Source organism: Corvus brachyrhynchos, unplaced genomic scaffold, assembly GCF_000691975.1.
Source record: "Corvus brachyrhynchos isolate BGI_N302 unplaced genomic scaffold, ASM69197v1 scaffold42, whole genome shotgun sequence".
Lineage (NCBI taxonomy): Eukaryota > Metazoa > Chordata > Aves > Passeriformes > Corvidae > Corvus > Corvus brachyrhynchos.
Genome location: NW_008237242.1, coordinates 357,035 through 383,646, shown reverse-complemented (window position 1 = coordinate 383,646; position 26,612 = coordinate 357,035). Strand labels below are relative to the sequence as shown.

General features: G+C 39.3%; 2 protein-coding genes across 14 annotated transcripts in view; both read left to right on the top strand.

Annotated features, from left to right (window-relative positions):
* Positions 1 to 15,254, top strand: part of PRLR (prolactin receptor) — a 135,660-nt gene extending 120,406 nt beyond the window's left edge. For all 13 annotated transcript variants that reach the window (XM_017730216.1, XM_017730214.1, XM_017730212.1 and 10 more), the window contains 7 exons: positions 118 to 241; positions 1,490 to 1,659; positions 3,013 to 3,182; positions 4,115 to 4,259; positions 5,091 to 5,190; positions 6,147 to 6,216; positions 6,797 to 15,254. In XM_017730216.1, the coding sequence (XP_017585705.1) occupies positions 118 to 241; positions 1,490 to 1,659; positions 3,013 to 3,182; positions 4,115 to 4,259; positions 5,091 to 5,190; positions 6,147 to 6,216; positions 6,797 to 7,807 (1,790 nt within the window). In that variant the 3' untranslated portion in view covers positions 7,808 to 15,254. The remainder of the gene's footprint in view (positions 1 to 117; positions 242 to 1,489; positions 1,660 to 3,012; positions 3,183 to 4,114; positions 4,260 to 5,090; positions 5,191 to 6,146; positions 6,217 to 6,796) is intronic.
* A 3,856-nt stretch (positions 15,255 to 19,110) lies between these two features.
* Positions 19,111 to 26,612, top strand: part of AGXT2 (alanine--glyoxylate aminotransferase 2) — a 13,082-nt gene continuing 5,580 nt past the window's right edge. The window contains exons 1-9 of the mRNA XM_017730205.1: positions 19,111 to 19,226; positions 19,618 to 19,802; positions 20,089 to 20,212; positions 21,054 to 21,148; positions 22,223 to 22,316; positions 23,361 to 23,454; positions 24,288 to 24,388; positions 25,444 to 25,536; positions 26,249 to 26,381. Coding sequence (XP_017585694.1) covers positions 19,191 to 19,226; positions 19,618 to 19,802; positions 20,089 to 20,212; positions 21,054 to 21,148; positions 22,223 to 22,316; positions 23,361 to 23,454; positions 24,288 to 24,388; positions 25,444 to 25,536; positions 26,249 to 26,381 — 955 coding nt within the window. The 5' untranslated portion in view covers positions 19,111 to 19,190. The remainder of the gene's footprint in view (positions 19,227 to 19,617; positions 19,803 to 20,088; positions 20,213 to 21,053; positions 21,149 to 22,222; positions 22,317 to 23,360; positions 23,455 to 24,287; positions 24,389 to 25,443; positions 25,537 to 26,248; positions 26,382 to 26,612) is intronic.

Here is a 26,612-nt window from a genome sequence, read left to right as displayed (position 1 = left end):
AGCAAAACTTCTTCTTTATTCGTATTTTCCTGTTCTCTGCTTGACATTGTTTTACGAATTCAAGATGGACCTAATGGATTAAACTTACTAATTAGTTCATTTCTTTATCTCTTACAGAACGGTTACCTCCTGAAAAGCCTACGATAATAAAGTGCCGTTCTCCTGAAAAAGAAACATTTACTTGTTGGTGGAAACCTGCTTCAGATTCTACTAACCACACTTTGCTTTACAGCAAAGAGGGGTAATAAACTCTGTGTAGTTATTCAGTGTTTTGTTTGAAGGACCTGAAAAATCAATCCTCATTGGTTTCTTATTTAGGGAGACACCATTTTCTGTAGTCCATGCTTTTGTCCAGTGGCATATTCTGCCATCACAATAAAGCAACAACATATTTAAGATTGAAATCTTAAATCTTGATCTCTTTATAATGTCAGGTGAATTATTGTGAATTCTGTCTTGGAAGTTGCCTTTGCTCAGCAGCTGCACGTTAGTAAGCAATACAAATGCACAGTCCTATAACTCTTCAACCCTGCAGTCTTAGAAATAAAACTTTCCAAAATGACCAGATACTAAAACTTTTATCTTCCAATAAGGCTTATTTTGCACTAGTATTCATAGGCCATGAATGCCTCCTGGTTTATGTAGTAATCTTTCTTTGGAACTCAGATCAAGTGCTAAACATTAATTTTAAAGAAAGAGTCAATATATTTTTTTTAGGTCCTGTGAAACTTTTTTGGTTCTTTTTGGTTCACCTAGTACTGCTCAATCTTGCAATAACCTAACTAGATGCTAAACTCTGTAACTGTCAGCTGAGAGCCCACTTTTAGTGGAAAAAGACAGATACTGCTCCAGCCAGGTATGGCAGAGTAAGAGGTCCACATCTACAGCTGTCTCTTTTGTTACTGTGCATCTAAGAGGAGCATGGAAACAAATACTACATACTCAGCTTTCTCTCCTACCCCTCCTCTGACTTTGGGAAGCTTGAGTACGGATGTGAAGGAGAGGTACAAAGTAGAGGTTTCTTTGATGAACAAGAGGTGAAAGATCAAATACATTCTGAAAGCATATTAATGTAATATGCAGAACTCCTGTAAGTGTGGTATGGACACTGGAAATAGATAATTTTTAATAGATGGGTTAGAAGGTTTCAGCAATCACTTCTACTCAGTCTCTGGAACATGTAAGGGCTCTGGGCTATGCAGTGCACAGTGGCTTTCAGAGAAGTAAGGGCTGTGCTGTACTAGCCCACAGCTGTATCTACAACCGCCTAAATTCTTCAGGCTTCATGGTGTTTACTTCATGGGGAAAATGTTTAGTATAGTCTCTGGAACTGTCCAATGACTCTTTAGTCTGGAAGCAGTTTTCTAATTTTCTTCACATTTCCAGGTGTGAAAAGTCAGATCCCGGCCTAAATAATGCTGAAGTACTAGGAACCAAAATCAGGTGTTCCAGTCTGTGTAACCTAATCACTGGGATTCTTTCATTTCAGAGAAGAAAAAGTTTATGAATGTCCAGATTACAAAACTGCAGGCCCCAATTCATGCTACTTCGATAAAAAGCACACCTCTTTCTGGACCATATACAATATTACTGTGAGGGCAACTAATGAAATGGGAAGTAATGTCTCTGATCCTCATTATGTGGATGTGACTTACATAGGTAAGAGTTAAAAAGTAGTTTCTGTGGAACCAAATATTTCAGAGTCATGGGTTTTAACACAAGAATTTTAATTCCAGCTCTCCTCTATATAGTATTATATCCAAGTTAAAAACTTGTACAAATAAGGTATTCCTTCTTGTAATAACAAACCAATATTCATCCCTTTACCATCTTATTTTCAGAAGAAGCCAAAAATGCTAAAAGCTTTAAAATCATGTTCAGATAACCATTTATTGGTTTTCCATATTTCTTGTAGTCAAACCCTAAGAAACATCATCCAGCTAAAATCTTTTTTCCACTGTACAAGCAACTGAAATCAATTTGATCTTTTAATTAATAATACTTAAATATGATTATCTAAAAGTAGTTTCCAGACCAAAGAGAAGCTGCATTAGTGCTTTTAATAGCAGTGTACTGATAATCTCTTTATCAGACCTTTTCTACAGAGTGACTGTGGACAAGTAATTAGGGTTTTATCTAAGGGAACGGAACATTATCTGTGATAACAATTTTGTTGTCAAGGATCTGACTGCCAGGAGTCTGGCAACTGGAAAAGGGCTGCTGAAGAAATGGCTTTGTATTATACGTCCATGCCATGACCTGATGAATCTTTGATCAGACAGTGGTAAAATGCATGCGTAATATGCAGAAGCTCTGACTGTAGCAGAAACCTGTGTTCCATTTTGGTTTCTTTTTGATATATAGACAGAGCTTAATTATGGCTGTTTTATTTTACTTTTAAATATCCTTACATATGAGTGTAAGGATCATGCTGTTGTGTTTTCTGAATATGAAAGATGGAGGGAGCAATTTTCATTAGCTACATCCATGTTTTCAGTGTTCTTCAATGTTCCTAAGTATTTATGCCAAGCTTTGATAAGATTATAGTAGAACGCAACTTTCAAAACACAATATTAAAGATGTTAACTTTGAAATATAGTTGTGGGGAAATGATTTTGAAAGGGTACAGGTAAGTCACCATTTCACAATTACATGGCATCCAAAATCACAGAAAACTTTTCAAAAATAGACTTCTAATATTTGATTCAATTTCCTACACCAATAAATGGTAATGTAAGAAAAAATGTAAGAAAAAGTATTTTTGATGATAAATGATTAAGGCAAATCTCAACATGAATTCAATATATTTACTACTATTCAGGGTTTTTTAAAAATTCATAGATCCATACTTGTTTTATCTGAAAACTCTTGGTTTCTATATTCTTGCACCAGTTCTAAATTATTAGACACAATGGAGATGGCAACCCTTCCCTCACATAATTTTATATTTCTTCCTAAGATGCAAGGAAAAAATCACTTAGATTCTTATTGACAGTTCTTTTATTTCAACAGTACAGCCAGATCCTCCTGTGAATATAACGCTGGAATTAAGAAAGTCAATAAAGAGAAAACCGTATCTGGTCCTGACATGGTCTCCACCCCCGCTAGCTGATGTCAGGTCTGGGTGGCTTACCCTTGAATATGAATTGCGACTGAAGCCTGAAGAAGGAGAGGAATGGGAGGTAAGGATGTTGCAAGTTTTGTTAGATAGAATTTTCTGACCAGCTATATTTGGCCAGCCAAGTCCCATGCCTGAGTGTAATGAAGCGGACATACTAAATAGTTCATCATTTTTCAAAAGTGCTTGTGTGACCTATGATTTCCTGCTGAGAACACTGGTATCTCAGATGCTGTTGTACAATAGCAGGTGAAAAATTACTTGTTTTTAATTGTGGTCATTATTTATTAATCATATTGGTATTGTAGTTTAAGTTGTTCATTCTCACTTAGGTTTCTTTTGTGATAATTTGTTCTTAACCCCAAGCACTTCTTGGATAACCGATAGCTCAGTGACATTACATAAAATAATTTAAATTTATATAAATAACCATTAGGTTGTAATTGTAGTGGCCACACAACAGTAATAATTTTCTATAGCCAGGATCTACAACTCGAACAACTGAGAGGCAAATTAAAGACTCCAGCTATTGGTATTTTACTCCATCCCCTTCTTGTCTGCAATACTTCCAAACCACCTTTGTGTTTCCTCCTTCCTTCCTCCTCCCATGGCACCTCACAGCCCTCTGACCATTGCAAGATCTACTTTTTACTACCCTGTGCATTTCCACCACTCCACATTCCCTCCTTCTACCCATGTTTTCTTTCTCCACCTCTGTTTCTTGCCTCCTCCTCTTCCTGAACTATCGCAGTTCCCACCATCACCACAGCTCATCCCCTATTTGCCATATGCTCATTATGTGTTTTTACAGCAGTTTAATTTGCACTATAAACCAGAGCCAGATCTCATTCCCACCTGCTAGAAAACTATAAAAATAAAATAAATTACTATTATTCCATGCCTGCTTAACAATTATTAGGAAAAGCTATCCAGACTCATTCTATATTCCCATCTTGATTACCAAAACCTTAGCTGCGACTTTTATTTAATTTCCAGACTATTTTTGTTGGACAGCAAACACAATGTAAAATGTTTAGTTTAAATCCTGGAAAGAGGTACATTGTACAGATTCACTGCAAACCAGACCACCATGGATTGTGGAGTGAGTGGAGCCCAGAAATGTATATTGAGATCCCTACTGGTGAGTGGCCAGGCATCACTTCAGTAATTGTTATTACATGCAAATTCATGCTGTATTTTCGTTTGTTAGCTGTTTGTGGCACCCATGCAGATCCCTTAGTTTCCCTAGGACAGACAAGAACATCATTGCTAAGGTAACCAAATCCTTATCATCCCCACACCATACTCAGTTAACTTCCCCCTTCACTACTTTTTGATAGAGCTAAGAAGGTGAATAACTACTTTGCTTATTTAAAGCGTGTTCTTTCTGTCTATTGCCTCATTTGTTCTCTTTACAGTAATTTTTAATTAAAAGAACCCTGGCAGCTGCATTAAAACTGTGACACAGACAACAAAGTGTGACTGCCTTCAGACAATAACAGCTCTTCATTACTCTTTATCTGGAATTAATATGAAATAAGCACTTCAGTATAAAAAGTGTTACATTACAATAAAAATCCTTAAAAATATCGAAGCCTAGATCACTTTACCCAGCATTTAATTAATTGTATGGTATGTATTTAATAATGAAATGGCTACAGTTTTGGTACAACTGGATTTGAACCCAATCTGTATAATTGGCTGCGACAAAATTTTCCTCTTCATGCATTTTTATATGATTTTTCCAAGACAGTTTATTTCCTGTGCAGTACCATTAGTAAAAATTATATTCATTATTCGATATTACAGGGATTGTTGAGATCCATCTGTGCTGGGGAAGGTCTCTAGGTTCAATACCAAATTTGGCAATTTTGGCCAATTTTAAAAATAAAAGTAATTTGCAACTCTTTTTTGCATGCTGACTATGCATATTCTGGATGCATGTCCTCAAATAATTCTGTTTGTTTCTTAGATTTTAGAGTAAAAGATATGGTTGTGTGGATCATCGTTGGTGTCCTGTCATCCCTTATATGTTTAATCATGAGCTGGATAATGATTTTGAAAGGGTACAGGTAAGTCACCATTTCACAATTACATGGCATCCAAAATCACAGAAAACTTTTCAAAAATAGACTTCTAATATTTGATTCAATTTCCTACACCATTTGTCTTATCTTATGAACTGTTAGTTATAGGTTTTTGACTTAATTTGCAACTGATAAAGCAGTATTTCTGCTCCTTAGGGAAACCAGGCTAAATTCTCAATTGGTAAAGGTCTGTCTTTATTAGATCTGACTAATCTTGGTTAGTCATGTAATATTCAGCAAACATTACTTGGAGTATCCCTGTTCCTGTAGAAGACATGTCTTTGGGTTTTACCATAATTTCCTAAGGTAAACGAGGTTATATTCTGAGATTGTCTTTCTGCCAACCTCTCTGTCAATTTCCCAGATGACTTCTTACAGTGCTGACTACTTTCAATCAGATGTGAAAGAGAGAAGTGTTGCAAAGATTATTGCTTTTGTAGAAGTCTTGCAAAAAATACTGGCTGATTAGGAGAAAGAGATAGAAACTGTGGTTGGAAAAGCCACATCCTTCACCATGAGTCCTGTTTACCAGTAGTCAGCTGACATTCAAGGGCACACAGGCAGGCCCACTAACCCTCCTGAACTGTGCCCCACTTCACTGTTTCTTGGCAGTGATGAATTTACAGTGGTATTAGAGAACTGGAGGTTAAGGAACAAATGACAGTTAAAAGGACATTAGTAATTTTACTTTTCCAGTTGAATAACTTTTGTTCTGCTAGTGTTTTTTGTAAGTAGATCTGAGGGGACCTTATGAGCTGTAACTGGATTTGTGAATTACACAGCTTGAGAGGCAGACAGGAGACAGATGTCCAACTGGGATGCATAAGATATGGGAGAAGTGTTTAAAATCTCAGTCACATGCTGAAGAAATGGGAGAAGAAATAGTGAGATATGGTCTGTATTTACACCTGTTTTGTTTGTTCTGGGTTTTTTTTCTTTAGAATGATGGCCTTTATCCTGCCACCAGTACCAGGACCAAAGATAAAAGGCATAGATACACATCTGCTGGAGGTGAGTACCACAGCTAACAACAAAAGAATTCACCATTACTCGCTTTTCCAGCTTATGTACGAGCAAACACAATTACCATGGTAAAGTGTAAAACTGCTTCAATTAGTCAACATTGAAAATAAGCAACACTTTCAGGTAAACATGTGAAGGGTATGTGTGAGTAAGAGTTTTACCTCGAACTTGTAGCTGGAGGGTGTTTAAGAACACAGTTTGTGACTGCCCTGTTTCCTGGGACACGAGGAAATGCCTCTGTGAACTTTCTCGTAGCTCTTACGAAGGATGCTCTCCACAGTCTCTTGCCATACTGAAGAGGCAGGGCATGTCTGCACTGCCCTTCTCCCCCATTTCCTTCTTGTTAAACTCAGGAGACCCATACCTGCAAAAAGCTCCCTGCTCCTCCCACATTAGAAACATGAATTTTGGGGTTGTGTCTCCCCACCGACGAAACTCAGATTTGGGTCTAGCAATATAAATATCGAAGTGTTTGTATATCAAATATAAAGATTGTTCACAATTGTTCTAATCAGATAAACCTTAAGGTTGACAGTGAAAAATCATATCCTCTTCATTATACCTTCAGACAGGAAAATCTGAAGAATTGCTGAGTGCTCTTGGTTGCCATGGTTTCCCTCCAACATCAGACTGCGAGGAGCTGCTGATAGAATATCTGGAGGTAGAGGACAGTGAGGATCAGCAACTCATGCCAAATCATGACACTCCCAGTAAAAATACAAAAATTATACTCAAGGAAACAGACAGTGACTCAGGCCGAGGGAGCTGTGATAGCCCTTCTCTCCTCCCTGTGAAGTGCAGGGAATCCCGCGGCCTTCCATCTACTCTTCAAACACAGGTTGTAAGAGCCAAACAAAGGAAAGGAGGAAAGGGGAGCTGGGAAGCTCAGTCTATGGCCTCAGAACAGGAAACACTCCCTTGTAACAGTGAGAGTACCAAGTCATGCACGTGGCTGGCAGCTCAGTTACCCAGTAATCAGCCTGTTATGTTTGCCTACCACAGCACTGTGGAGGCATTCAAGATAACACTGAATACCACAAATGTGAACACTGCACCAGTTTTGGTGGAAAATGAAGAAAATCATCAGTCACTATATCCAATTGCTGAAACTGTCTATGATGATGTAGAAAAGATAAGCGATATGGAGAATTCCAAAACTGACCAAACCACAGTGCAGGTCAGACAAAACCAACATAATGACAGGTCACCTTTCCTGAATCCTAAACTAATGGACTATGTAGAAGTTCATAAAGTCAGAAAAGATAAGGAACCAACACTATTACTGAAACATAAAGAAAATAGCGGAAAGACCAAAAAATGCGCTGTTCCAGGAACCAACAAAGAATATACAAAGGTCTCAACTGTTGTGGACCATCACATTTTGGTATTATTGCCAGATCAGCGCACCCAGAACACACCTGTATCTCAAGAACCTGTAGCAGAAACATCTCAGAACCCTCAGCAAAGTCAAGCTGAGAAAAATACGAGCTACAGCACGACAACTCCAAGTGACTCCAGAAGAGACACCAGTGGATCAGACTACATGGACCCATCTTCCTTTATGCCCTCCTTTAAATAACATTTTAGTGCAGCACATACTTAGTAGTTACACACAGTAAAACAAAATCACATAACAAACAGTTCTTTAAAAAAGCCTGGTCTGCAAAAACCTAGCCTCCTGTGTGCATTGTACAGGTAATAAAATAATCTGTGGGATGAGGGAATAGTCATGGGAGTAAGCCCTGGATCATTAGCACACATTTGTGACACAGTGAAATGAGGAAATGGATCTTGTCCATCATGAAAAATACATTGTAAAATAATTATTCAGCTCTGCAAAACTTCTGTTGGTTGATTAAGCCTGAGGAAATACTGCAGATTCAACAAAGATGAAAATTGTTATGGGTCAGTCAGCAAACCATAGTGATTTGAGCAGTTCCTACATTAGATAAATCACTGCACAACAGTATTCTTGCCTACAATGCATTTTCTTCTGAATGCATTCTGACACCCAATTAAGTTTTCTTTATCTTTTTTCTCAATCCTTGAGAAAAACGGAGCTCTTGTATATGACAAATCATGTATAAAAGAGAATATATTCTACAAAAAAAGTAAAGTTTGTTACAGTAAAATAACAAATTCTTCGAAATATATTTTTGCTTTGTTTCAATGTGACAGAAAAATGCATCCCATTCATATCCTAGTCCAGACAAACCAAAATGAAAAAAAAGGATGATATTTGATATACTGCCTTACTGTATATAATATACAATTCTACTTTAATATAAGCCCATATATTTAACAATCTATTTTTAAGGCTATTTTTCTATTACCAAAAAAAGAGCAAAGTAAAATATTTTTTAATTTCCCAATGCTATTTAGCTATCTAGGAACTTTTCTCTTTCCTTCTGCTGAGACAGTAACAAGTAAAGCTATAATTTCTATGCAAAGCATAAAATTAAGCTTTATATTAATTAAGAATATGAAGATATTTTAAAACTATATTTCAAATATATTATAGATATATTACTATTTGAATTTTAAATTATTTGTTTCACAGGTTTTTTATTACCTGTAATTATATAATTAAAATAGAATTTAGGTTTTGAGAGCCAAGCATCTTCCCCTTTGAATTTATACTCTGATGCCAATTGCAAATGAAATGGGGTTCTCCTGTATCCTGCACTTTTCTCTGAGCCTGGAAGGAGAGTTTGAAGTCAGACTTTTCATAACAAATTTATGAACACCAGTTTTGGAACCCAGCCTCCAAGGTCTGATTCAGAGCCCCACTGAAAAAGCAGTGGGAATGAGGAGATGAGTCCATGTACTTGGGCGGGCCGTGTGTCCCCGGAAGAGCAGTGGGAACAGTAAGGATCCATTACATCCCACGTAACTGAAGACAGAATCAAAATGATACTGTAGTGGCTGCAAAGTAACCGTGGTCCTTTCTTCCTGAAACAAAAGTTTAATTTACTCCAGAAAAGTGTGACTATGTGATGACTGATTAAGACTGGGCCAAGTATTTAGCCAGCATCACTAGCTTCAGGGGAAACTGGAAACTTAAGGTGCGGGAATGGTCCTGTACCTGTGAAGGAAAGTGTATTTGATAGATGGGCTTGCTTTTGTTAGTCTCCTTCCTGAACAGCTTTACTTTTCTCCATATTTTTATGATTTTATGCACTGAGCCAGCCTTCTTGTGGTATCAGGTACCTGCTGCAGAGCCAGACAAAAGAGAATTTCAGATTTTGAAGGTCCTGGAAGGCCACATTTGGCAAATCACCCTTTACCTTCAAAGCCATGGAACTGCTCAAGCACAGATTAGTAGATCTGCCTAGCCTTTCCACAGGCAGGACTCTGGAATTTAACTAATTAACTGTGTGTCTATAAATATACGCAGTAGTGTAGACTGTAACATTAGGGTGGCATCAGGTTTAGAGCCTATGTCCTCCGTACAGGCAACTGCCCACCTTCAGAGGCTGATCAGAGCAGTCTTCTCTGAAGGTGTGGGAAGGTATCTCAGTTTCTTAACTCAGCCACTTATTCAACACATGATGACATGAAGGGGCTACCCCAGATATCAGCTGAACATAAAACTCTGTTAAGTTATATTTACCAGAACAATTTTACCATAGAGACACTGTTTGTAGTATAGCTTACAAATTTCTAGAGATGTTAGAAGTACTGCAAAGAAACTATTGTGCTATGAGGAAACGTGTGTGTGTGGAAGTGTGTGAGCTGATAACATACTGTGTCTGACAGTGTTTTATTTACCCTTCAGTTTTCTGACAGAATCTGACAGAGCTAATATGATCAGACACATTCTCTTTCTTTACACAGATAGCTCTAGCTGTGTTGTTTCCTACATCTCATTAGATGCACGAGGATATTCTGCTACAGGCCTTCAGGGATGTATCTCGTGGTGCACAGAAGTTGTAGTACCTTATTAAGCCTTCAGCCTAAAGATGCTCCTTATAGAGTAGGTTTTTTAGGTTAGAACACAGGTGACTAGCCAGATGTAGCACAGCAACAGGCTGTTCCTGTCCTATCTTTTTACCTGAGGTTACTTTTTACCTGAAGCAAGCAGAGACAACATTTAGCAGATTTTAAGTGTGTGATTCATCCTGCCTAACTGTAGGCATGTGTGCCTCCAATAATCCACAGAGAAACAGTCAAGGAGTTTCTCTGTTTTGTCATAAATGAATACTGAAACTGCAAAACAGTTGTAGCCTAAATTACATCGTGTGGTGTTGAGCATCTCCCACCTTTGCTGATGAATGTCTCAATATGCCAAATCATCATGGCTCTCTGTGAAAAGGAAAAGTCAGCCACAGTGGAAAAGGGGTGTTTGCTGGCTGCTTTGAAGTTTTGGGGGATTTGATAGCTAAATGTAATTTGAAAACATTGCCATAAATATATTTAATTCTTGAAGCTGGACAAATATGCCGATAGATTAATTTCCCCTGAGATTTGCTTATGTTCTCCAAAACACCTTGTTACTCCCAGTGGCAGAGCTTCTGAAAGCGACCTTAAACATCTGAAAGTACATTAAAAAAGTAAAAAGTCAGGTTCTGTAAAATCAAAATAACCTTCAGCTAAGTGTTTGGTCCTCTGAATGTTCAAATACTTAATTCTTTCTGTTTGCAATAATATTTTTGCTTGCAGGTCTTTAAGCTTTTCATTAGGAAGTACATGAGTTTTTGCATCAGTTCTACACAGTCAATCTGTGCAAAATTATGACACACTGTGGGGAAAAACAGGCTCTTGACACCTCCTTTGATATCCAGAGGGATGAAGTATATAACAGAATTTACCCCAGGAACAGGGATCAGCCCTCTAGCTCTTGTACCATTAGTTGAATTTCTCACTTGGAATAATTACTTCAAGAATGTGAATGATGTTTTCAATGTCAAAGTTATCCATGTGTCATTTATAGTGTGAACTACTTTGTAAAAGCATAAAAGTCCTAAAAGGTAGCATAAAGACTCTTCTACATAATTAATTTTATGAAATTCCTAAAATTGAACATATATACTTTATTTAATTACCTTTCCTTCCAACTCAGACTAATTTTATTAACATTTTTTCTTCAGTATTGGCAAATATGATTCATTATCATAAATTTTTTATTAGATTTTTTTAGTAGAGATGTATTTGATGTACAATTTTGGTATTTCTCTGTAATATTTCAGACTTTAAAAGAAATACAAGCTAATGAACAGTCACACATGCTCACAAAGCTCAATATCACATATGATGAGGACTTAAAATCTGGTCTTGATGATACTATGTAACTATAAAGATAATTTAATAAATATTCAGTGAATTAACCTTATATGATATTAGTAAGAGAATATATGTGTTTATGGAACAATCTGTAAAACAAATATGTAATGATGATTTATGTCAAACCAGTGAACTCTGTAGTCTATCTGTCTGTGTGTCTATGTTTAAATGGCTGAAAAATAGACAGCTGCTTTAAATGTCATTCAAGTATTCAAAGTGTAGTGGCAGCAGGTGCTCAAAATTAATAAGCAGATTTTTTTTTGTGCTCTCTGAAGCATTGTATATGTGGGGTTTACATCATGAAGCCTGTAAGTGTATTTCATGATTTCATGGTAACTGTAAATGATCTGAGGGTGTTGTGCAAGGAAACTGAAGTCATGTAGGCCAATTGATAGACATCAGACATCTTCTACAAAGCCATAAGGACAAATAAAGTAAAAAAAGTGTCACGAGATCAGGCATCATATTCTCAAATAATTGCTACCTCAGATATTTTTTTGTCTCCCTTTAAAAGGCAGGCAAAAGCATTTTGCTTTATGTGTAAATTTGTAACTCGTTCTATCAAGAATTTAAAAATCTTATTTGTAAATTCAAATTATTTTCCTTAACAAACCACTTGTCATAGAATCATCACTTGTGATTCAGTGGTAGTATGAGGATGGGATATTTAAGATGTGTAGCAAAATTAGATGTTTTTAATATGGGAAAAAAAAAGCCTAAAGCAAATTCCATTTTGTAAGAAAGTCCTCCGTGCCCAGATTGGCAGTCAAGCATCAGTCCCATTCCTGACCTGAAAAGTTTTTTGCCACTACTTACATTCCCAGGTCACAAGGATTGAATGAGCCAATTTTCCAGAGATGCTCTCATTCTGGATCACAGCTGTGGAACTTAATATTTATCAATACTTGCTCTTTTGAATTACCTGTTTTCAACTGAGTTCCTAGGAAGCAAACCTTTCAATTCTGTCTCTAAATGAGCAAAAATGGAAAGCCCTGGTCTCAATTATCTCAAACCCTCACGCTAAAATCAGGCTCCAGTTCCTGTGGGTGTGGAAAGATGGACTGAATGACACTAATTTGAACAACCTTGTGGGCCTGCCTTGAAAACCATTTTGAAACAAATCAGGGATTTTCTTCATTTTTCTGCTGTATGTCAAGCAGGAAAATATGGATAAATAGATGCCTAAACACATAAAAATGGGGATATAAAGAGCTTAAGTATCATAGAAGCATAGAATTGTTCAGGTTGAAAAAGACCTGTAAGGTCATAGAGTCCAAAGTCCGGCCAGGTCCACCACTAAGTGACAGGACAAGGGACAAGGTTGCTGCATGTGGCAGAACAGAAAAGGAGCACAGTCACTATGGGATGGTACACAGCAGATGACGAGAGAACAAGTGCATTTTGACTACAGCTGAGAAGGAGGAGAAGAACAGAACATGACAGCAAAAGAATCAAATGTAAGAATAGATAGTAAAAAATGAGAACTAGAACAGAGAGGAGTGATAAATGAGTTAGTGAGGGGGAAAAAAAGGAAGAGAAGAAAATACTTTTATATCAAAAGTGAGAATATGCATAGCTACCTGATAGAGTCCACAAAAGCAGTAAAGCCTTACAAAATGCTAAAGAGTTGGCAAAATGGTGAAATCAGCTACTCTGGATCAGCTGTTACATATGAGCAGAAAAAGTCCTATACATGAGAAGTGGTCATTCACTTTCTACCAGTTACGGGATTTTTCTTCCCCGTATCTGACATTGGTCCCAGGCAAACACACAAAACTTGAAGAGTCAGGCTCAGCATCTGACCTGCAGTTGCATTTCCTACTTTCCTAAGGAGAAAAGGGAGAAATAAAGTGTACCACACTCTCTTTATGAACAACCTTCCGTTTTTCAGACAGGTATACAGGTGAGGTTTGTTTATCCATTTACATTGTCCCACACATATGCCTACCATTCTTAAGCATTGTTCTGTTTTTATTTAGTATATGTAATGCAATGACCTAGAAGCTCCAAGAGAAAAAACACTTTGGGGATATTACTAAACAGTCTCTTGGTATTTCTGGGCATTGCTTCAGTTTGTATCATTGACAATGTATCTGTTAATATTTTCCTTAGTCAGACAGTCCCTATCTTGGTGATAAATGCTGAAAATTACCAAGATAGGCTTAAAATGCATCTCTTCAATATGTTACATTTTTAAGAGGCACTATTGTATCTGTTGGAAGTAGTTAAGAAAAATACCTGAATTAGTTGTGTGGTCTCTTACAGTGCTGAAAGCTGATGTTATACTCAAGATGTTGGTGCATAGAGCAGTTAGATACAAAAAAGTCTTTTTTTATATATTCCTCTTTTTGGATGGTTTATTGTCCTTTTCTACTTGGTGATGCTGCTTGTCTCAGATCTTGACATTATTTAACTATTTTTTTTAACAATGCTGCTTTTGGATCTATTTTCGTGAGCTGCTGAGTACCTTCACCTCATTTTGGCATCAATAAAAACTGAAAGATTTCATTTCAGTTCCTGCAATGGTTAGTTTTAGAGACTTATAGCACTGAGTAAATTTTTAGAGGATGCTGGAAATCATTGTACAAGTCACTTGTAGAAAATATCCCTTTGGTAGGATGGAAAACTATACATGTTTAGAAAAAGGCAGATTTTTATACAGGCAGAACTATAATGATGTCATATCATATTTTTTAATATTCATAATGCTGTAGACTACTCTTAATTCTCATCCCTTTGCCTTTCATTCCTAAAGGGAGAGGAAACTACTGCTCAGCTAAACTCAGAAAGACCTCCTGGGCTGCTTTATTTTTATTTTTCATTTTGGAAAGTAATTTTTTATTCTGACTACAAAAATGGTTCGTCACCTGATATAATACAACCATCAGTCTTATATATGAGTTATATTGCTCAGAGATACTCAGCATTATCTCAGCTTCTGAAAACTTTTTGTTGTGCTTTGTGTATGTTTTAGTCATTGTGTAAGACATAGCAATACAGAGGGTACTGTTACGAAAAAGTAGGTCCAGAAAAAAACATGTTAGCAGCCATTAACTAATTGTTCAAAATTTTGATGTGCTTTTAAGTGAGGGTAGAAGTCTCTGGAACTCCCTTGCCTTTAATTGTGTCAGCAGTCTCTCAAATAAACAAAAATTGCATCTTCTGAATAATATCCAGAATAAACAGTGTATTTTTCGCAGAGAAAGAGATGACCAAATATTTAGAGCAAACTTATTTCCATTTGCATAAACCATTTCATTGGTAGATTTGCAACACTAGCTAGGCATTTTTTCCACTACAATTTCAGAATTTGTATGCAACGTGGAACATGAGAATTATCGCAGTGTCATTACTGTAGCAACAGAATGACTTCAAGCACAATTATTCTATGAACCAGATCCAAATTTTTTTGTAAATTTCTAAAATACAAGAAGTTTTAAGAATTAGATTTCATATGTAGTATGTACATTGTTTGGAGAATACTGGTATAAAAGTAGTTGCTCAGGAATTCTTCATTGTTTTTAAGTATATCTAAAGGAAAGTGCTTTCAAATACATTTTTTAAGTTCTTAATATTGAAAATGCTGGCTTTACTAAAATATTAGTGTTTTCACTCGTAAGATCAATATTATTATGAAGTCTGTAGCTTTCTGATGAATTTTTCGCTCTTTTGTCATTGTAAAATCTCTTTGCAGTGGTGTTCGCATTTCAGTTTAATAAAAGTTCGTGAATAAAAATCCCAAATTGTGTATTTCTTCATGATATGCAGCACTTCTAATATATAATGTATAGAAAGAAAAAGGAAAATCCAGACACACAACACAGTCTGTAGGGCAGAATCCTGCTGTCCTCCATGGGGAAAGCTCCATGATATGTGTGGATTTAACCAACTTCATGTGCATTGAACAATTGAACCAGGTAAGACAGATGGCTCACATACCAGGTCACAACTTTTGTGTTTCTTTATGGCTCATTGTGTTGATGTAAATTATCACTGAAATTCAGGGATTTAAAGTTGGCAGAGGTAAAGTTTGATCAAGAAATTTGAGGGTTTGGGAGAGTCCTACAGTGTGTGAGCACTGTCCTTGTCCATAGAAGGTACAAATCTCTGACCCTATACACCAACACTGGGCAGTTTTCCTGCAAAACTGGGGCAGCCCCTCGGGCTACGTGCAGTCAGCCTTCCTCCTTAGGAGCAGACAGGGTCATCAAAAGCACTGTGAAATACCTCTCATTGGCAACTGTGTCTAGTTACAGCGTGTGCCAGTTACTGTTCCAGCTGTTGAGCCTTTGTAGTTCTTAAGTACTACCAAGGATGCGTTGGTTTTGGCAAGGGCGGAGTTAATTTTCTCCACAGTAGCTGGTATGGGGGTGTGTTTTGGATTTGTGCTTAACATAGTGATGATAATAGAGATGTTTTTGTTGTTGCTGAGCAGAGCTTACACAGAGCCAAGGCCTCGTCTTGGGTCCATGGGAGGCTGGGATAGATGACCCCAGCTGACTGAAGGAATATTCCAGACTATGTGGCATCATGTTCAGTACATATAGTACTGAGTAAAGACAGGACATTTGGAATGATGGTGTTTGCCCTCCCAAGTCACCGTTACACGTGATCAGCCCTGCTCTCCTGGAGATGGCTGAACTCCCGCCTGCCCATGGGAAGTGGAGAATTAATTCTTTTTGCTTTGCTTGTGTGTGCCACTTTTGCTTTTCCTATTAAACTCTCTTTATCTCAACCCTCCCGTTTTCCCACTTTTACCCTTCCCTTCCTCTCCCCAGTCCTGCTCATGGGAGATTGAGTGAGTGGCTGCCTGGGGCTTGGCTGCTGGCAGGTAATGGAAGAAGGCAATAGAGCTTCCCACTTCTCCCATCCCTGTAGGAGGTTGTGCTACACCTCTTCACTGACAAAACAAAACAAAACCAAACCAAAAAAAGGAAAGAAATGGCTCATCAATTTCTCTCAGCATGTCTCAGTTTCTCCTCATCCACCCAGATGTATTTAACATAATAGAATTCACAGAATCGTATACTGGGTCAGGTTGGAAGGGCCCTGGGTCATGTGGCCCAATCTCCCTGCTCAAGCAGCGTCATCCCAGAGCACACAGCACAGGATTGCATCCAGACAGTTCTGTAATATCTTCAATGAGGGAGACAGAGGGAAATCTCTTCCACTTCACAGTCACACACGTAGTAAAGAAGTTTTTTCTCATATTCAGGTGGAATTCCCTGTGCATCGGTTTCTGCCTGTTGTCTCCTGTCCTATTGCTCAGCACCACTGAGCAGAGCCTGCTCCATCCTCTGACCCTTCCCTGCAGACACTGACAGATACCAGTGAGGTCCCCTCTCAGTTATTCCTTCTTGGGGCTGAACAGAATCAATTCTCTCAGACTTTCCTTGTAAGAGAGCTCCTCCAGTCCCTTCATCACCTTTGTAGTTCTCTGCTGGACCCACTCCAGGACCTCCATAATCTCTCTTGTACTGCAGAGACCAGAACTGAGCAGAGACTCCAGGTGAGACCTCACTTGGACTGAGCAGAGGAGCAGGATCACCTCCCTTGACTGCTGGCATTGCTCTTCCTAATGCATCCCAGGATTCCATTGGCCTGGGGCACTGCTGGCTCATGGCCAGTTTGTTGTCCACCAGGACCCCCAGGTCCTTCTCCACAGAGCTGCTTTCCAGCAGGCTGGCCCCCAGCCTGTGCTGGTACCCAGGGTTGTTCTTCCCCAGGTGCAGGACCCTGCACTTGCCCCTGTAGAATTTCAGACAGTTCTTCTCCGCCCATCTCTCCAGCCTGTTGAGGGCCCTCTGAAGGGCTTCCAGTCAAACCGTGTCAGAAGACTCGGGATGGGACAGCGCAGGGTGACATTAAGGGGACAGCATGCGATGACACCAGGGGCACAGCACAGGATGACACCAGAGGCACAGCACGGGATGACACCGGGAACAGCCCGGGATGAGAGCAGGGGTACAGCACGGGATGAGAGCAGGGGTACAGCACGGGATGACACCAGGGGGACAGCACAGGATGACACCAGGGGCACAGCACGGGATGAGAGCAGGGGTACAGCACAGGATGACACCGGAACAGCCCGGGATGAGAGCAGGGGCACAGCACGGGATGAGAGCAGGGACAGCCCGGGATGAGAGCAGGGGCACAGCACGGGATGAGAGCAGGGACAGCCCGGGATGAGAGCAGGGGCACAGCACGAGATGACACCGGGGACAGCACGGTGTGTCCGGCCGGGAGCTGGGCTGGCCGAGGCCCGCAGGGGTCCCTGCACCCACTCCGTGCAGATTTGGGATGGATGGCAGCGCCGTGCCTGGACGCGGAGCAGCGCGGGGTAGAAGCCATTTCGGTGTAGCTGCAAATCCCTTGGAAAGAGTTCCAGGGGCAGAACTTCCCTAACTGATGGGTTTTCAACTAGTTTTTTGAGACTGGAATCTTGTAGATTCTTGATTCATTAGTGCTGTAAGTGGTTGTAAGGGAAGTGACATTGTATGTAATTAATTCCAGGAAACTTTGTTCTTCAGTCATTTGCATTTCACATGTGTTTTAGAAATTGGTTAAAACCCTCGACTTTTATAAACAAATGTGTAACTCTCAGCAGACAGTGTTGTAGGTACAGAAAGAGAGTGTTTTCAAATAACTCTTAGCAGAATCACGGAGTCACAGAATGTTTCAAGTAGGAGGAGCCCACAGTGGGTCATCCGGTCCAACCTCCCTGCTCAAGCAGGGCCATCCCAGAGCACACGGCACAGAAATGTGTGCAGATGGATCTTGAATGTCTCCAGTGAGGGAGACTCCACAGCCTCTCTGGGCAATCAGGTATCTCTTTCTGATACCTACTGAATTGCATCTGCAGTTAAATGAAAGGCAGGATGGTGTGCTGTTCCCAGGATTTTGAAGCAACGATGGAGTTGTCAGGGCCCTAAGCAGAGTTTGTGTCCCTTGAGAAGCCTCCCCCAGGGCTGTACCCCCTGCCTAGGAGCTCTGGTTCATCTCTATCCTGATCCTTCAGTCCCTGCCTCAGCTAAGCCATGAGCCTTGCCCTAGTCCAGCCCTGGCTCTGTCTCCTGGATGGACCTTGGACTTCCACTGTAACCTTGTGTCCAGCCCTGTCTCTGGCCCCGTCCGCTACTGCTCGGGCCTGGGTGCCCTGGATGGCCCCTGGACCTGACTCAGCTCTGTTTGTGCGGGGCATTCTCAGTGAACCCTGCTTCGCCCACCTCGTTCAGGTCTGTTGGGCCTCTGCCCCACTCCTGGGAGCACTGCCTGTGCTGCAGTCACCCTGGGCTCCTGACTGTACAGCATTCACCCACTGCTCCCAGAGAAGAACTTGTATTAGAAACAGTTTTTATTTTTTAAAAAAAATTCTTCTTCTTTCAAAATAGAAGTCCATGTGACACTGAAAACTTGACTTTTAATGGATGAGACATAAACGTCTTTTTTTAAAAATTACATATATTCTGCCTGTTACTTATTTTTCCCCAAAGAAAACTTCTCAGACCAAAAAAACAATCCCTCCAAAACTTTCTGTGGCTGTAGGTTGTGTGTTCTCTGAACAAGCTTATTGAACAAATCTTGTAGATGTATACTTTGCTAAGTGATAATTCTCTTACTCTTTTGTAGTTGCCTTTAGGCAGCAGAAATGGAAAAGTTCTGTCTTCACACAAGCAAAAATGCCTCCTTGTGATTTTGTACCTGAAAAATACGAAGTAAGTCATGGATACTACACTGACTTTAAATAAAACTGCATTACTGGGTCTGAGTGATAGGCTCATCTAATAAATAAGATCATAATATTTGCTTCTTTGGGCACAACCCAACTGCTACAACCAGGATATAAATTGTAGATGTACCTGTGTGACAAATCTGTAATTTCTACGTTGTTAATTTGAAAACATTTTAGAAAGAGGTATGTGCAGAACAGCAGCCTTATTTCAAAAAGCTGAATTTCAGAGGTTTGTAGAACAGCCTTCTATGTGCCAGAATTTGTTACCATCTCAGTCCTGCAGGCAGCTGTGTAGTCTGTGTGCTCCACTACAACTCCATGAGTCTGGATCTTTGGAAGGCACAGAAGGATACTGACTGTTTTATTCCGCTCAGTCCTATCCGTATGAACATATGCAGAAGATCCGTGAACAAAATATTGCTCCTTCACTGAGAACGTATTACAAGAAGCCATTGCTGCTGCACCAGGGACACATGCAGTGGTTGTTTGATTATGAAGGACGAAGATACCTTGATCTCTTTGCTGGGATTGTCACTGTCAGTGTTGGACACTGTCACCCGTAAGTGTGTTGCTTTCTGATTTATGGTATAAAATACAGGAAGAGACACCCGTGTTTGTTTTGCTCTTCATTAATCTGCAGCACTGTGGGCCTAAAACCAGAATATAATTCACTGAATTTTCATGTATCACAGTAGGTTCAATTTCTGCTGCATTTTGAGGAATTCATTAATTCGGTCCATCTGGCACACGGTGCAGCATCTGCATTTGCAGAATCAATAGCACAGAGGTATGTGCATGTATGAGTGTGGAATTCAATCCCTTTGTCTCTCCTTTGCTACACACAGGAAGGTAACTATGGCTACCCAGAAGCAGCTGGCTCGCCTGTGGCATACCACCAATATCTACATGTACCCAGCAATCCACGAGTATGCTGAAAAGCTAACTTCTCTTTTTCCAGATCCACTGAAGGTAAATTGCTTCTGGCTGGAGCTGGGGCTGGTGAAGAGGGTGTCTGTTCATAAGAAGTATTTGTTAAATAATTGAGAGCCATGATATCTCTAGAGAGAAAATCTGTATGGGGAATACAGACTGTCAGTTAAAGAGCATGAGGGCCCTCAGGGCCTTTTCTTTAGACCTAGCTGTAGACAAGCACAATATCCCCAATTCCTATTCTGTTTGTTTTCTCCCCCCACTTGTCACTGTGAAGAGGCATTGCCAGGTTAAAAATTACTGAGAGAAATAAGTAGATGTTTACCATTCTTGTATATATCCAGCTTTAATTTTCTTGATCTCATGAAAATTCACAGTGAGAAGTGTTCGACAGTATTTTGTGTAGTGAGCTTTACTGACATTTAATTAAATAAACCACATAATTGTCATGTTTCATATGCAGCAAAACAGTAAGAAAAATAATTTTTGTTTTCAGGTAAAATAAATTGGTGATAAAATGAAATTGGTCTAGCAGAAGAGTACAAATCTGCTGCAATCCTTAAGATGGAATGAGAGTAAAAAAAAAAATTAAAATGTGGAATGCTTAGGTTTGACCCAACACTTCAATTTATTTCAATCAGAATTCCATTTTAGGAAAACCTGTAAACTGAAACCCTTTGAGATTTTTCTGTACTCTCCCAGAGCACATCAGTTGAATCTTTGTTCTCATTCATAGTGTAAGGCCAACACTAATTTTACTGTGGTGAGGTCACCCTGTGGCAGTGCTAGGTTATAGCTTATTATGTTATTAAGGGACATGGTCTGATGCTGAAGAAAGTGATGTTTTTGTGCCGTATTGATGCCAAGTGTTCTCCCCCAGGTGGTTTATCTCACCAACAGCGGGTCAGAAGCCAATGATTTAGCTATGTTCATGGCAAGGCTGCACACCCGTAACTTTGACATCATCTCTCTCAGGTAATGCCAACAGAGCTTTATAAAACTCCTCTGCGTGTGTGATCACTCTCTACATGCCTAAACCAAGGAAAGACAGAGAACTCTTTCACCCCAGGTCTGCAGAGGAGAATGGTATAAAATTACTTTATTTGACAACCAGGAGCTGAAGTTTTGATGCAGTATGCTAGGACTAGTTTGCAATAAAAATGCAACCTGCAATTTTTGCTTGTGTTACCTAGAAAATGGTCTGATATCTATATTCAGAGTGTGCTTTCGTAGACTTTTGTTCATGGCCAGAGCAAGATCAAGTAACTGCTACATTCTTCCTTTGTTTCCCTTCTGCAGTGCCCCTTTGTGAGGGGTGCAAAGGTACCTCTGGAACAGTGGTGCAGTGAACCTCTGCAGGGAACTGCTGTGGCTGGGAGCTGGTTTTTGTTTTGTTTGCTTTGCTTTGTTTTTCTGTCAGAGCCCTGAACCACAGCTCACTGCACAGGTACACAAACAACGCTTCTGGCTTAATTCCAGGGATCGAGGTGGGCACCAATGCACCACAGTTCACTTTACTGCTCAGCCCAGGGAGCCTCAGATATTAGAATAAAAGGCTGTGTTAATGAAGAGCTGTATTTTTCTGTTACTGTGTTCAACAGAACATTGGGTACCTACCTTGCTTGTGTTTCTCACTAACCAGTTTTGATTTGTGTATAAAACTGACAGCAAACCACCATTTAGTTTAATGATTGACAGCATCTGTTAAAGACAGCAGCTTTTTCCAAGATTCAAAGGACAGAAATGTTTTCTCTGTAGGGATCAGGTGCTACAGCAGATCTTCACAAGGCGCTGTCTGAATTGCTGTTGGTTCCAGTCATTGTACTCATCTCCTTGCAAACATTTCTTCACAATTTTAATATTTGAAATTGCAGTCAGAGTCAAAGGGCAGAGCAAAAAAATGGTAGTGGGAAACTTCTTAGTTTCAGTACAACAATGCACATTTTTCCCAACAATTCGTAGCTCAGAAGCCTGCCTTCTCAGAACTGATATTGCTCCAGACACTTCTTGGAAATGAGTGATGTTGATCTGCTTTGTTTGTTTGAACAGAGGAGGATACCACGGAGGCAGCCCTTACACGTTGGGTTTGACATCTCTGACTCCTTACAAGCATGGTGTTGCCAATGGCTTTGGCTGTACAGCTGTGAGATTTTTGTTTTTAATTTTTTATTAATATTCTGGGTAACTAACAGCTTATTTGAATATTTCAGCAATTGCTATGTTTTCTGGCCTCAAGTGCTTTATGGTCACTAATCAAAACTGCAGTGTAGCTGTTTCTGCTGCCTAAGTTCAACAAGAGCCAGAATCCCCTTTTCTTCTATGTATAGTTCAATTCCTTAGTTAAAATTTTGAGGTGAGACAGCCGTAATGCGAGTGGTCGTGATTTGCAGTTCTTTAGTCATGCTTGATGCTTGCATGGGAGTCTGTGTAAGGAGCAAAATAACTCCTTTCTTCAAGTTTGGTTTGGCAGATCTGTGCAAAGCTGCTTTCAGATGGTCTAGAGCAGATCATTCACTGTAATGAATAGGAACCCTATTTCAGCAAGACAGGAGACATATCTGTTAGGGAAATCCACTGAGGTTAAATGGCAATATGTCATGTCCCGGCCCTAGAGCAGATGGGAGTAACCTTCTGTCTAGAAGCTGGCATTGGTGACCCAATAATTACAGGTGACAGCTTGGCCCCAGTATTAACCATAGGAAGGCTCATTTACAGCCACTTCCCAGCCTGTCTCAATGAGTGGCCGGAAGTCGTGTAGTATTCCGGCAGCAGCACGGATTAGAAAGCCGCAGCTGTCTCTATTAGATCTGCCTGCCTCCCTCTATTTTGCAGATTTTTTCATACTTAAGAGTACTGAAATGCTACCAGCAACTCTTAAAATGCTGGCATTACTCTTTCCTAGCCAATATGCTGACTAAGTTAAAGAACAAGAGAAGACAAAAAATCAGTTAAGTGACTATTGCTGGAATAGTCTAAACTTGTCAGTCCCAAAACTGTCTTTGTTCCACCAATTCGTGAGGGGGAAATTTGGTGTTATTCCCAAGTGTTCTTCAGAAAAGTTCCTTGAACTGTATTTGCCTCTTGACTCTAAGAGATGGGTTTTTTTGTTTTGCCATTAGTCATTAGATCAAAAGATCTCTTAGAAAGGTGTCATCAAATCTGTAGCTATTTCTCTTATATTTGACAGACAATGTTACCAGATGTTTTTCGTGGTCCATGGGGAGGCAGCCATTGTAGAGATTCTCCAGTGCAAACTGTTCGAAAATGCAGCTGTACTGAAGGTTGGTCCATAACAAAAATTTGGCTTTCAGATTACAAAATATTGAGGGCTGTGAAAATAGGTTCTAATTACCTCCTCCAGACAAGCAGATGTCTGGTTAGGTTTTGCAAGGGCAACCAAAGAAAATATTGCAGAGAATCTCACGATCCCACATCCCAATGGGAAAAATTTGGGACAGATGACACCACATTCTCAGATTTCCTCTTGAAATCTCAGTCTTTGTTTCCAGTATTTGTCATGATCAACTCTGGAAGCTGTGGAACTCACTTCAGCACATCTGGAAGAACAGAAGTGTTGATGGTGTTTTCTGCTGTTTCTGAAGTTTAGGCAGCTTTCCAGCTTTTATATTGGAATAAGGCAAATAGTAAGGACAACCTGCAGCCAGCAATAGGAAGAAGTCTTCCATACACAACACAGTGTGAAATCTCCTCTACTGCTCTGCATCTAACAATTCCAATCAGTTTTTCTACTGTTTCAACAAGCACTTTTCAGTATTTTAATTCACATATACACATAACAGAGTGTTTTGGTTTTAGCTTTGCCTTCCCTAGTGAATGGGAGCATTGGCCATACTAATTGCTCTGTTCTTTATTTAAGAACAGACTGTTATGCAGCTGTATTATCCAGAATCCTCCTACCTGCACTAACCACAGAGTACATGTCGTTTAAGAGAAGAGACTCTCTCCTTTAATGTTTAGCCTTCTCCTGTTCATTTGAGAGGTGAATATTTACCATGCAGTCACATAACACTTGTTGCTTTGATATGTAATTTCATGTTTTGAAGCTAGTTTTGTGTCATATTAAGTCCCTTCAAACTGTTTCCTCTGTAAACAGGTGCATGTCATGCAAAAGACCAGTACATTGAACAATTCAAAGATACTCTGAATACCTCCGTGCCCAAGACAGTAGCTGGATTTATTGCTGAACCAATTCAAGTAGGTAGTTTGCTGTTTCTCAGTTGTGATAGCACAAATAGTGTGATTACTCAAATCTGATATTCTTTAGCCAGAACCTGAACATAGACTTTTGGTGGTTTTTACTATGATTTTTTAATGCTTTAAACACGTTAAATGTTTGAAAGATTGGATACACTGCCCTAAAATTTCAGCTTTTATCACTGACTTCAATGGAGCTAGAATTTTTCTCATGAAATTAAACACAGAATCATGATTAAACATACACATTTTTTCTGCATTTAAATAGTGAGTATGATGGATGCTATACTTTGGTTTCTATTATCTCCTTCCAATTTTCATTACTATTTCTGTAAACTTTTAACTCAACCCCCTTCCCCCTCTTTTAGTCATGTTGTCCACTGTACTTTTAACAGCTGTCTAGCAACTGGTGGCCACAGGATTCTTTCTCCTAATGTTCCACCCTATGTTCACAATTGCTGGATATGTGGTTCTTCAACAGGAAAAATGGAGAATTTATCCCAGGCAAAAAAATATGCGAGAACCGTGACAACAAGGAAAACTGGAGCGGTTCTCTGGTTTTGCTCTTTTCTAAGCAGTTATGTACTTGAGTCTAAAAAGCTGTTCTGGTCCAGCTGCAGGGTAGAATTGAATTTCCAATCCAAATGCAAACTGACAAGGTGAAAAGACGTTGAGGAGGCAATGTTCTAAACAAATAAACCAAAGAAGGAATGTGAATTCTCTGGTCAACTCCACCAGGAAACAGAGTTTCTGGGTTTCACTGTGTGTAGATTTTCAAGGTCCTTGTTTTGGCACTTTATTGTTAATTGACTTGGTCTTACAGTGATCATGGCCTCATAAACATTCATGCCAGTACAACTAAAGGAACAGCAGGCAGCAGTGTGGAATGGGAATGAGTGACCTGAGCAGGAGCTTTTTGAAGCAGCTTCATTGCTGGAGCCAGAAGCTTAAAATAGCAGTCTTGCTGTTACCTGAGGGCTGCTAAGTTTTTTCCCCAAGTAGAACTCCTGTTTCCTTGTTTGTTCCTTGAAGACATTGTGTTTCTCTCTTGGCAGGGTGTTAATGGAGCTGTTCAGTACCCAAGAAATTTCTTAAAGGAAGCGTATCAGCTGATACGGGAAAGAGGGGGCCTTTGCATTTCAGATGAAGTGAGTCAGATCTTTTTACCTAAGAATTCTAGAGTGGGGTACCTCTGAAAGTTACCATAAAAGAATCCAAGTGAAGCCTGGAAATAATCTAAGTGAAATGCTATGCAATTCATAGCTTAATTTTAACAAGGTGTTAAACTGCATTTTTCCAAGCATAGGAGCCTCCCAGTTTTTACTGCCTTTATTCTCATTTTGGGCAGAGGTAGTATTTGTAGCAAACTTCAGTCCTTACCTTCTGGGAGCAGTAAATTTGCACAAATATGCAACAAATGATACTTGTGGTGGAAATTTGTCAAAATAACCCTTCCTTTTATGAGTATTGTTGACATAAGTAAAATATAGAAGAGTTGATTGCTGTACATCTGCAAATAAGTTTAAGAAATTGAATTTTCTTAGCTAAAACAATATTAAAATAGTATCAAATGCTTCAAATGCCTTTACATTTCCTCTCCACTTTGAAATGGAAGCTGCATCTTATTTGTGGATCTCACCAGGCCTAAGACATGATGACATGTTATCACATGAAAGAAAAACCCAATTACAATAAATAGCATTTTGTGCAGAGCCATTTGAATAAGGATCCTAATACAAGTTGACTTCAGAGGTAGTTGCTCTTTAATGCAAATCAGTAACAATAGAAAGACAAGAAAAGAAACTATATCATAAAGTGTGAGAAAGTGATGGTTATTTCTCTGAATTTTGCCTTTGAAAGGTACAGACAGGATTTGGACGGACAGGTAGCCATTTCTGGGGATTTCAAACACATGGTGTAGTGCCTGACATCGTTACTTTGGCAAAAGGAATTGGTAATGGCTTCCCAATGGCATCTGTTGTTACAACAAAAGGTATAAATGTTCTGTTCCGCTATGATGTAAAACAGAGTAATTCCAAACTATAATACAAAATAATTATTTACTGAGAAATCTGGGTTAAAAAGCTGAGTGTTACTTATAAACGTTATTTCAATCTATCTTTTGACAGATGAATTGGATCCTCATTATATCACTCATTTCACCACGTGTTGTGCTATATCAGTACCAAGCTGTATTTAAATAGGGTTAGTTGCAGAAGTGAAG